This window comes from Elephas maximus, chromosome 8 (genome assembly GCF_024166365.1).
Source record: "Elephas maximus indicus isolate mEleMax1 chromosome 8, mEleMax1 primary haplotype, whole genome shotgun sequence".
In the NCBI taxonomy this organism is placed as follows: domain Eukaryota; kingdom Metazoa; phylum Chordata; class Mammalia; order Proboscidea; family Elephantidae; genus Elephas; species Elephas maximus.
In genome coordinates this window covers 27,165,065-27,177,799 of record NC_064826.1, presented here as the reverse complement: position 1 = coordinate 27,177,799, position 12,735 = coordinate 27,165,065, and the positions used below count along the sequence as shown (strand labels likewise).

Below are 12,735 nucleotides of genomic sequence, written 5' to 3'. Positions count from 1 at the left end.
TGACACACAAGCTTAACCATCATACTCTGCTAGCTTCAAACTTTTCTTTAGCAGCTTCCTCACCTCTCTCAGCCTTCACAGAATTCAAGAGAGGGCCTTGTTGTGGATTAGGCTTTGGTTATCCAACTTGATATTTACAATTATATATTAATCGTAAATATCAAGTTGGATATATATATATTAACATATAATTGTAAATATCAAGTTGGATATATAAATTTTGAATTCCAAGGGAGAAAAATAACAAAAATTTGTATGTCATTACAACATAAATGATGTTTATAACCACAGAGCCTACTTGAGGTATCACTGTAGATCAGTAGTTGTCAGCCTCGGGTGATTTTGCTCCCCCCAGGCCCTCCAGAGACATTTGGAAATACCTGGAGACATGTTTGATTGTCTTGACTGGGGGTCAAGGGGACTGCTGGCATCTAGTGGGTGGAAGCCAAGGGTGTTCCTAAATATCATTAAATGCATCGGACAGTTCCCAACTACAAAGAATTATCCTACTCAAAATGTCAATATTGCTGAGGTTAAGAAAGTGTAGAATAGGTTTTAAAAAAATGTCTTTCTTGTGTGAATGGAGAAAAATCATAAAGACCTTCCTCAGATATACAATTGCTTGGAAAATGTAACACTTAGATACACAATTAAAAACTGCTTAATATGTTATTTCATGAGCTGAGAAGTAAATTAAAAATAGCTCAAGAATTACATTATAGCATTAAATTTAAAATGGCTGTTAAATACTGAATAATAGTTACAATAAGGAAAAAGTATACTAATCATTACAAATTGGATTACAAAACTGAACACATATGCTAAACATGTTTTTTTTTGTGTGTGTGTAAAGAAATAAGGTAAGCTCAATGTATTAACAGCTTAAATAAAAAACCCAGATTCAAAATTCATAAAGACCATATGTAGTCTCCAGAATTCTTTTGCTAGACTATGCTACCTCTATATCTTTGTATATATGAATATATAAGCACAGAAATGAATGAAAAGTGTAGCCTAGCTCTATTAGGTATTAATAGCTACATACACCAAGTCAATAGAAGAAATCTAGAATGTGAGTACAGACTTACAACTCTGGAGAATGCGTGCAGACTCACAAAATCCAAAGAAATGGAACAAATTCTAATAGCGTGAAGGAAACAACAGAAGAGGATTTGAAGTAAATAGAAATCCTGATTTTTAGGGAGAAAATTCCAATATACGGAATGATCCTAGTATCCTGCAGCATCGACTGTAACATAAGCTATCATCATCAATCTTTCTCACCAGAAATTTTCAAGTAACATATCTGAAGCGTTTGTTTTCCAGAAAATATTAATGAATGCAGTTTGAAGGCTGGGTAAGACAGATTCCTATAGTATAGAAGGCAACCTTATAGCATATCATTGGATCACATCTACTTCATACATAAGACTGGGTATAATCTTTCACACAGAGAGGTGCTAAGATCCCAAATTTACCCTAATATCAATGTTTTTACTACTGGCCAAAGCTGAGTATAGTGAGGGTATATTGGGATTAGAGATGAAATATATCTAGGCATGAGGAAGTAAATATAGGAAAAAAAAAAAATTCAATGTTGAAAGGTAGGTGTGGGAGACCTCACAGGGAAAATGGAAGAGGTAAGAGAGAGAAATGCACTTAAGAGGTATTCTGTAATTATTCTAATCACAAAGAAGATAAAGAGAAGGATGACTTTCAATATAAAGATGATATGTCTAACCATGGATAGAAATATATTAAATGAGAATTACCTTCCACTAAATGAGGACAGTCAGCCAGTGCCCTTCACACTAGATGACCAATGAAGCACAGGTGTGAGAAGAAGGACTGAGTCAGTGACGATGATCTTATGTTTACCGCTTACCCACTCAAAATCTATCACAAGATTGTCTATGTTATAGACAAAAGTATGTTTCTTAAATGAGAGCTCTACACTGGGTTCCTGAAAGATTACAAATACATGATTTTACGTAATTTATGAACAGAAAGTTCATACTGGCCCTCCTTAACTCCGAATCCAAAGAAGTTAACATTAAGCTACCTCCAACACAGAGCTGACCACACAACTCACCCTTCCCAGTTCTTTATCTTCAAGGGCCAGAACCCCAGTGCTTTCTGTAAAGAGTTTTACTTTGACCACAGGTCGAGGATGGGTAGTGGTGAAATCTCCTTGGGTTCCCCATCTGCAAAGAAGGAAGAGAGATTTCTTTTAAAATACAGCATTAATTTTTTTCCAGATAGCCATGTCTTCCTAGATGGGACACGAAGTAACACAGAATCTATTCGTGGCTCAGTAAGAGTTTCATCTTTGCTTTGTGTCTGACAGATGGCACAGTCAAGAAGAAAAATAACAGTAAGTAATACACTTCACATAGGGTGCAATACGAATTTAGGTTATGGTCAAGCATTATAAACGTGGCTACTGAAATCTATTATTTTATGAATACGAATGCAAATTATAACGTTTTTGCATGGCTGAGGGATATGTTCATATAAGGGGTGGTTTCTTGGAAAACTATTTTTTTCAGGCCAAAGATCTTACCCAGTCGTTTCTTAGAAAGTCTATGATAGGTATTTTGCTTTATTTTTTTAAAAAGTGGAGGTAATTATTTCAGGTCTATTACTTTATATGGTTTTTTAAAAGTCCTGTCAAAAAGAAACAAATATGCATCATTAAAATATGAATATTTTGCAGTTAATTTACCAATTCACTCTCTTAGGAATGGAATAAGTCTGTCGACATCTGGCTTTTCAAGTCATCTTAATAAAATAACATGTTTTCCTGGCTTATCTTTTAATTAAGAGGATCTTGTCTCTACCACACACCAATTCATCCTAGCTTATTTACAAACGTAACTGACATACACCTGATATTAAAATATCTTAGCAATTTTTCTCATAACTATGAGAGATTACAAGCAATGAGACTCAGCACGGCATGAATAAAACGCTATTGAGCAAAACTTCATGTAAGTGAAAGAAAATATGAAATTTGACAAAATCAGGATTCATGTTAAAAATACGCTGCCAAGGAGAAAATACCAATTTTCTTACGTTGTTTAAAAAAACGAAACAACAAAATAATTTGCCATTGCCATGGAATTGTCTAAACTATTTTATCTTGTAAATCTTTTTCAGAAAGCTTGGGAAATACAGAAAACTGAGGAAAGCAAGTAACATAAGCATTGAACAAATAATTGCGATTAGGTCTTTCTCTCCTATCAGAGTAGGTATAATATTGTATCATGTGTACAATAAAGCAAAGAGGCCATTTCAATGACTGAAGAAACTAGAATGTAGATATAGTCTGTTCTTTTGAAACTAAAGTCTTAAGTCAGAGGGAAGGGAGAGATTCAATTAGGATGGAAAAGCAGTTTAATTTCTACTCCAGATTTCTAGAAAGGGGTTAACAAAAAACCTTTGCAATTTCACAGAATTAAGATGGTCTGAGGTAAAGCAGGGCTAAAACAGGATTAAAAATAAAAGTAGATTCAGAACCAAAATAAAAGAGTAGAGAATATTTCTCAATTTACGGTATGGAATCTTAAGCCTTGGATATAGTCAGGCAATCTGGTTAAAAACCCAAGTCAATTCCCTTGGCCTATTCTTTATTCGACATCATGTGGTTAAGTCTGGAAGGCTAACCCTTGGAGGCCTTTTCTTTTAATTGAAATCAAGTCATGTAGACACAGCCTAAGAGCTTCCCGTTTCCCACAGAATTTGCTGATCTTTTAAACTAAACCCTTTTCATAAAAACTATTTTTTTGTATTAAATCAATGACATTTTTCCCTCTGATTTCAAAATCCTCTGGAAGTGTGTTTTGCTACCCTACTTTCTGTGAAATCCAGTTGAATTTCCCAGTCTACTCCAATACATGATTCTCCAAAGAGAAACATACTGACTGACCTCATTAACCATCACTGAGGCACCTTGTGTTTTTGTCTTTTAAGCTCGCCCCTCCTACCCCCTGCTATTCTATATGAATGGAAATGTGCTGCCAATTTCACTTTATTAGACAGAGTAAGACGAATCAATATCAATGCATATATAAAATGCTTTGATTGATGGCTCAGATCTCTGCCTAAATCCAGATCTCCCTGCTGGGATTAAAATTACTTAGCCTATTGCCTCCTTAATGGAAAGGTACGCAAAAGTTTCACATGTTCATAAACTCCACATGTCTGGAACTAGAATCATCAACCACCCCCAATAGTTCTACCTCCTACATTCTCCATCTACTCAGTGATGTCATCATATACATAATCAACACAGCTGGAAATATGGAGGTCAACCTACACTCTTACTGTCTATTGAGTAATATACACAAGACAGAGATTAGAACTAAAGAGAAAATAAATGTTTGGACTTAGAAAAAAATAAACTACTATGTCTTATAATTTTTATTCAGTAAAAAATATTTTTATCTCCAAATGTTTTTAAGTGTCCCATTTGGTAACGTACAAATGTTCGAAAGTGACCAACCCGTTGAATTTGCTCATTTTATAACCTCAGGGACATGATTGCTTTTCAGCCATCACAAAAACTGGCTGCCGTTGACTCAATTCTGATTCATAGCAACTGTATAGGACAGAGTAGAATTGTCCGTAGGGTTTTCAAGGCGGTAATCTTTATGGAAGCAGACTGCCACATCTTTCTCCTGCAGAGCAGCTGGTAGATGCAAATTACCGACCTTTCGGTTAGCAGCCAAGCACTTAACCACTGTACTACCAGGGCTCCCTTTTCAATCATTAGACTTGTGTAAAATTAGAGAACTAACAGGATGCTAGGAATGGTGATAAGGGGACAGGCAAGCTTTGACACATCAGACAAATCTAATAAACATAAGCATGGTCATGCATTAGAAAACAGAGTTGGCTATATAGGAAGGCATTATTAAGCTAGAGCCTGGAAGGGAACCTGGAATATCCATTCCTGAAACCAGTACGCCAATGGAGGCAGTAACTAGGTGACTATTACAGCAGTGCATAAGAATAAGTTTATCTGGAAGGTCTGGCACCTCTCAGACAAGGACAGGGACTATCCAGTTTCCATGAAATAAGGAAGGTGTAAATAATATGCTTTAAAGATGAGGAAAAACTGAGACAAAAGGATGTCTGCGGATCCCAACTGTAACAGGGCCAGAGGACAAAGCTTCTGTTGACATTAAACAAAAATGTATGATTTTAAAGGGGTGTATAAATACAAATATGTTGGCTCTTACTAAAAAAAACAAAAAACCAAACCAAACCCCCCATTGCCATTGAGTCTATTCCTACTCATAAGTGACCCTATAGGACATAGTAGAACTGCCCCACAGGGTTTCCAAGGAGCTAACCTTTCGGTTAGCAGCCAAGCTCTTAACCACGAGGCCACCAGGGCTCCTTAACTATCCTTACAAATCTCAACATTCCAGTATGCAAACATAAATGGTGACACTTTGATAATTTCTCCTGTGAAAAGTAAAAGTTAAAAAGGTATGCACAGTTAGAAAATGTTTTTGCTTTCAGTAAGGGATGAATTAAAATCCATGCTCCCCCCCCAAAAAGGTCGGTAAGGAGGCAGCAAGATAATAAACCTATCTTCAATATTCGTTTCCTTCTTCCCCACTTAATTGGCATGTTTGAACACTTTTAGGAATTGATACCAGTTATTATCTTCCTACCATTTTTTTCTGTATTATGTGATATAAGAATACACTAATCTTGCTGTCAGTTGGTTTTGACTCAAAATACATTGCCTTTCTCTGCTTCTATGACTATATTATTTATGAGGATTCAGACTTCCAGTGTAAATCTTCCAATGGATAAAATAACTACAAAGCACCTTTATGAGGTAGCCAGTTCTATCAATTTGATTTTGACATTGTACTTAACTCTATCCTTAACCAAAGACTATACGATTATTAACCTATTTTTCTTTCTAATGCCTCCATTATTTAAATGTTCAAGCTCTCTAAAATTAATACTGACACAAAATGGGAGTCTTATTTAATTTTCCAGTAGTCCAAATCTCATTCGGTTAAGAAATCATCTTTATGATACTATGACATTATTATATACACTTGGGTTTGGTTTTGAACTGTTATATAAATCTATCACCTGAGCTGTGCTATACTGTTTTAATCACTGTTGCTTTACAAGATGTTATGATATCTGTTAGAACAAATAGGAAATGGACTCTTATAAACTAATATTTTTATTCAGAAAAAAGGGAGGTCTCCCATTTATTCAAAAATGTTATTTTTGAAACATTTCTTGGTGAAGTATTAAAATTTTCCCATCTATGTAGGTCTTACACATTTATTGTTAAATTTATTACTAGGTATCTTATATATCTTATACTGAGGTCCTAAGAGATCTATTTCCATTACAGTGTCTGACTACTGTTATATAAGAAAGCCATGGGTTTTTGTACGTTAAATACTAAATACTCGAATCAATATTAAACTCCCTTTGTTCAAATGATAGTTCTGCTTTTTCAGTTTCAAATCTAATGACTGCTTTTTAAAATGTCTTCATCAAATTAGCATTAATTTTATTACAATGATTGAGCAATTAAAATAATCAAATAACAATTATATGTAATTCCAAAACCATCACTAATTTTATAACAGAAAACATTAAAAAAGTATCCAATTACACAGGTAGAAATGAAAGGTCTTGAAAGAATTGCATATAATTCTTAAGATTTCCCACACTGCAATTTTTTAATTTTAATAATTTAGTCATCTTAAAATGAAGAAGATATAACAGATTCATCCAAGAATATCTGCCTATATAAAAGTTTTGGTTCCTAATTCAAACATCTTTCTAAACACCAGATATTTGGGAGCACTGATTTAGATATTCTTAGGAAATAGAAAAAAAAATTTTTTTTCCAAAAGTATTCTGCAATAGACTTCAAGCCAGGGCTTTGGAGCTAAACCAAATTCACTGCCACAGAGTCGATTCTGACTCACAGTGACCCTATAGGACAGAGTAGAATTTCCCCATAGGGTTTCCAAGGCTGTAATCCTGACGGTAGCAGACTGCCACAGCTTTCTCCTGCACTAGAGCAGTGGTTCTCAAAATTTATTATACATAAGAATCACTTGGGGATTTCATTAAAATGTAAATTCTGATTCAGTGTATCTGGGGTGGAATGCAAATTGACAGCAGGAGTTCAAACCATAAGGAACTGGTTGGAAGCCCTGCGTCAAGCTGGTCTGAGTTCTATTTCTGCTATTCTATGGAGGCATTTTCCAGGATAATGGAATTTGGATTCACCCAATTCATGGTAAACAGCCAAGGTTGTGCTGGGTTGTTTTTAGTTATTCCCACCTGGTGAAAAGACAGATGGGCACCCTTCACAAGCTCACTAAGAAGGATCAAGAGGGATAATGACACTGAGAAGGAGATGAAGGGAGTTGATCAGAAATATCTGCTGGTATCGTCACCTGTGTCAAGTAGTACTATCTGCAACCATGTATCATCTTGGAGACTGGGTGTCAGCGAAACCTGTCTCACTGATGAAGGGCAAAGAGCTGTGTGCACCCTACTTCATTCACATGAGCTACAGCATCTCTTACTTACATCAAAGAAACCCGTATCCCTTGCCTTGTCTATTGGTACCTTACTATAAGTTAACATCCTGCTCATGATGGCCACGTGTACTCTAAAAAGCCACTCTGAAATAGGTGTATATATATGTAAAACAGGTATATGGGGAATATTTGTAAAATATACCAAGTAGACCCAATATCTTACTATCAAAAATATATAAAACAAAAAACCTGTTGCCATCTGACCCTATAGGACAGAGTAGAACTGCCCCCAAAGGGTTTCCAAAGAGCAGCTGGTGGATTCGAACTGTTGACCTTCTGGTTAGCAGCTCAGTGCTTAACCACTGTGCCATCAAGGCTTCAAATAAAAAACATATAGGGCTACCTCTTTTTAACTGAATAACTTAATAATCTCTGAAAATTGGGAATTAAGCTTAAAAAGATAGTTATTAAGAGCCTGGTTATTAACTATATAAATAGAAATGAAATAATAAAACACTGATTAAAAAAATGATGTTAAACATTGTAAAAATTGCTTTTAAATACAACACTCCTGATGAATATAAGCAACTAAGACAGTTTCACAGAAAGATCTTTCTAAGCAGGAAGTGACACTTTTCAAGGAGTAGCTTTTGACAATAAGAAAGTTCAACATTTCTAAGGGATTTCACTGGGCCCATGTGTACCAACATTTTACCCAATACTGATGGGTCTAAACCAAAGTCAAGGGGAGACTGGTGTAAGAACTAAGTTTTCACGGGAACATAGATGGCTGGTGATACATCATTTACCATGGTCAAAACTGGAAGAGATGAAGAAACTGATTTTGGGAAATTTAAGTGTCTGATTCTCACAAGCTGCCTGAAATCCAGGTGTGGACTATTGCTAACAGGCTGATAATGAAGACACAGACTTGGGAATGATTAACACGGGAGTGGTAGGAGAAACTCTGAGAATGAAAGAGCTTTGAAGGGTGCCCATTATAACTTCCTGATGGTAGAGACCTGAGCCTGACAAGTCCAGGCCTATTCATGTATCTGTATGCCTGTGTGGGTATGTGCATCTCAGTGCATGTGTATTATTCATTTTAAAATAAATGGGATTATTCAAGCTGTTCTATAACTTGTACTTTGATGTAACACTGTGTCTTGAACCTCTTTAGGTGTTAGTGCAGAGATTTACACTATTCTTTTTCAGATTATAAAGCATTTCCTTGTATGGCCGTGCCATAATTTATTCAACTGCTCTCCTATTGATGGGCTTTTAGGTTGTTTCCAATTTTAACTATTACAAGCAATGCTGCAATAGACATCCTTGTACTTATTCAATAGTTTTTACAGAAATATTGTAAAGGACAAAAGACCAAAGAGAATTCTAAGGCGGCCCAAGATTCAAGAATATTCTTAAATATGAAAGTTTATCATAAGTAATTAAACAGACTGATTCATAAAACGTTTATCTACGCATCCAAGTTTTACTACAAATCATCCCATTATAATTTGAACTCTAGACTTTAAAATAATGCATTATAATTCACAATTCAAGATCACTTGCTGTAATTTTCAAATTTTAGGATAAACAACCTTCTCCTTTAATTTTAAGTTAATCCACAGAACAGGTTTTAAACTTCCTCCTTTAATTTCATATTGAATATATTTATAAAAAGTTTTCATATATTTTATTAAGTTTAAGTTGGGTGTCCAATAGTGTTTATAAAAACTGCCTCACGTATTATGGTTACTGTTGTTGACATACTTTAAAAGCTTTGAAATTTCTATTTGAGTGCTCTAAATTGACCCATGAAGAGGTTAAGCACATACCCAAAGCAATATAGCTGTGGCACTAAATAAAATTATGGCATGACTTCCTGGGCCACAAGGAAAACCTGTTATCCTATAAATGACATTGTCATTTGAGACCCCAAAGCATGCCATTCTATCCTTTTAACACCACCAGTGTAATTACTCTGCATGGCTGTACATTGAAGATGATAACCTTAATGAAATCAATGAAGCAAACATCACAACATTGTGCTAAACGATGCTGTATAAACAAAAAGTCATATTAAGTTAAAACAAAAAAAAAAGGGAAAGAAAAAATCAATCAATATCTGAGCTTACATATTTCCCTTACAATAAAGAGTGCAGTCACAGTGAGGAAGAGATTAAAGAGTTCAGACTCCAGAAACCTAGTGTCTAGGCTCAAATTCAACTCCAACATGTACTAGCACTGAGCTTTTCCATAACTTAATAATACTTTCCTTATAAAACTGTTGAGGCATACAAGGAGATGATTCATGTTAACACCCATAAGAGCACAGCACCTGTCAAACAGAAGGTGTTCAATAAATGTTAGCTATTTTCATTAGAAGGAACCTATTAGCCACGCCATGGGAGAAAGATGTGGCGGTCTGCTTCTGTAAAGATTAAAGCCTTGGAAATGCTATAGGGCAGTTCTACTCCGTCTTATAGGGTTGCTATGAGTCGGATTTGACTCAATGGCAATGGCACGGCTGTGGTTTGGATTTTTTTATTCTTATTAGCATCTGTGGTAGTGGTATGACTTTAACTCTACTGCTAAAATATCTACCTAAAAGAAATTGATAGTTTTGAAAATTATAGTTTCATAAAATGGCCACACTAAAATCCAGACAATATCAGAGATATCCAGACAATAGCAAAGAGATAATGAGAGACCTCAAGGACTGGGAAAACACAACAACAACAAAAAAACAAAAACAGGGAAGAGAGACAGAAGTGAGAAGGAGGAAGGGAGAAAGGGGGCGGAGGGGGGGGAGGAAGGATTAATAAAGACTAACCTGGAATCGTTAGACTTATATACTGAGAGTTACTTAATGTATTTTTGCATGTTATCTTTATAAACTTCTTTTTTTAAAAATAATACCATCTAAGTGCTGATACAATGTATATTTTGATAGAATAAACAGAAAACATCCCTTTAAGTAACTAAATGTTATCATTTTAGGCTTTTGGGAGGACCTTTCAAAAACACTGAATAAAAATTTTTATTATGGTGAAAAGACAAGACAAATGTATTTGTTTATTCAAACATGGTAAAGAAAGAAGAAATCCTGGGATGACATCTTGCACTTATTTAAATAGAAGAATATTTGGGGGTGGGGCTGGGATTAGTGGGGGGGTAATGGCCACTTTCAAAGTACTAGAAAAATCCTTTGGGCTTCATCCTCAGTCTCTCAGATAGTCCCCTTTCCCTTAAAAGAGAGAGCTCCCATTTTGTTGCCCTAAAGATTTGTGAAGCCTCAAGAATAATGGGGTAAGATTGTCCTCTAAAGTCTGTATTTCCTTTATCGAGTTTCCATGCCACATCCAGAGCAGAGAAATCATACTGCACTCATACCATTTTCTTTGAGGAAAGTCTAGCAAGCAAGTTAGCTCAAAATCAGGCTTCAGAAAGACAGAAGATACATCTCTACAGCACTTTCCTTTCTCCCCCTCAGAGCAGGGGAGTTCAAAGACATTAGCTTGAAGCATCTCATTTTAAATACAACAATCTGTTCCATCTTCAATTACAATTTTGCTTAGGCAAACCAGTCTAAAAAAGAAAGTATAACTTTTTTTATAAGATGGAAACCACAGTTTTTAAGAGCTTATGTATAGGCAGAGAGTCGAAGTAATAGATATATAAGATAAACTGGTTTAACTTTCAAGTATAAAGTTTTGTTACATACATACAAATCCCTAGAATGAGGTTCAAATAATGAAATGCAATGATCTGTGGAAATGAGCACAATTATATTGTATAAACCAATAATTAGTTGTTCTATAGTGATTCACCTATATGTACATTCACATTCACACTGGTCCTATTTTCTCAATCTCGAAGCTATGGTCATGGTCTTACTATATGTGGGGTACAACATCAGCCTGATTTGCTCCTACTTTTTGACATGAAAGTAAAATCTGGATGTGTTATATGAACTGGGAAAAATCTTTTGAAATATCATAGAATTAATGTATTACCCTTTAAAGACCAAAAGCACTACAAATATAGGATTCCAATGTATTGTTGTTGTTGTTAGGTGCCATCGAGTTAGTTCCAACTCATAGTGACCCTATGTACAACAGAATGAAACACTGCTGGGTCCTGCGCCATCCTTACAATCGTTTTTATGCTTAAACCCACTGTTGCAGCCACTGGGTCAATCCATCTCATTGAGGGTCTTCCTCTTTTTTGCTGACCCTCTATTTTACCAAGCATGATGCCCTTCTCCAGGGACTGATCCCTCCTGACAACAGCTCCAAAGTAGGTGAGACATAGTCTCGCCATCCTTGCATCTAAGGGGCATTCTCACTATTCTTCTGGTTATATTTCTTCCAAGACGTCCAAAACATTAGATTATAATCACTACCAAGTTTGACAGTAGAGTACACACCCATTACTAAGTTGAAGTACCATACTTGCTTTACCGGATAACATTCAACAATTAATCTCTAACTTGACAGAAATTTAGGAAGTGTTAAAATTCTTTGGGGCTGGTCATGTGGGTGAGGATATTCTTTGTTTCTGTCTTCCTTAATTTGAAGGCCTAAGACTTGACACATTAATATAATTCAGTGCATCCTATCCTTAATGGATTACATTTAAAAGCAAATGCTCCTCAGCTGCTGGGGGCCAATCCAAAGGCAAAAAGACTCTTGATCCTGTCTTGGGGCAGTAACATGGGGATTTTGAAGAGAAAATACTATGCTGAATTATGTACACGATTTTAATTCATTTCTCCTGGGAATGGTCCTCCTCTGGCCTTCCTGCTGATGAAAGCTTTTTTTTTTTCTTTCCTAAATGTTGGTTTCTTCAGGTGAAATAAAGAGACTTTCCAACTGCACAGAAGTCGTATGGTATCTGGCAGATGCCAACTGCCAGAGGAATGAACAAGTTTCATGTACTCTGGACATGTTATCAGGAGGGACCTGCCCCTGAAGAAGGACATTATGCTTGGTAAAGTAGACAGTCAGTGAAAAAGAGGAAGACCCTTGATGAGATGGATTGACACAGTGGCTGCAACAATGGGCTCAAACATAAAAACGATTGTGAGAATGGTGCAGGACCAGGCAGTGTTTCCTTCTGCTGTACCTAGGGTTGCTGTAAGTGAGAACTGACTCAATGGCACCTAACAACAACAACCCAGATGCCA

The 12,735-nt window shown here is 35.8% G+C and overlaps 1 protein-coding gene across 2 annotated transcripts in view; it reads right to left on the bottom strand.

The window, feature by feature from the left end:
- The window catches only part of CADPS2 (calcium dependent secretion activator 2), a 608,633-nt gene that overhangs the window by 278,277 nt on the left and 317,621 nt on the right, over window positions 1–12,735 (bottom strand). For both annotated transcript variants that reach the window (XM_049893894.1, XM_049893893.1), the window contains exon 7: window positions 2,093–2,204. In XM_049893894.1, the coding sequence (XP_049749851.1) occupies window positions 2,093–2,204 (112 nt within the window). The remainder of the gene's footprint in view (window positions 1–2,092; window positions 2,205–12,735) is intronic.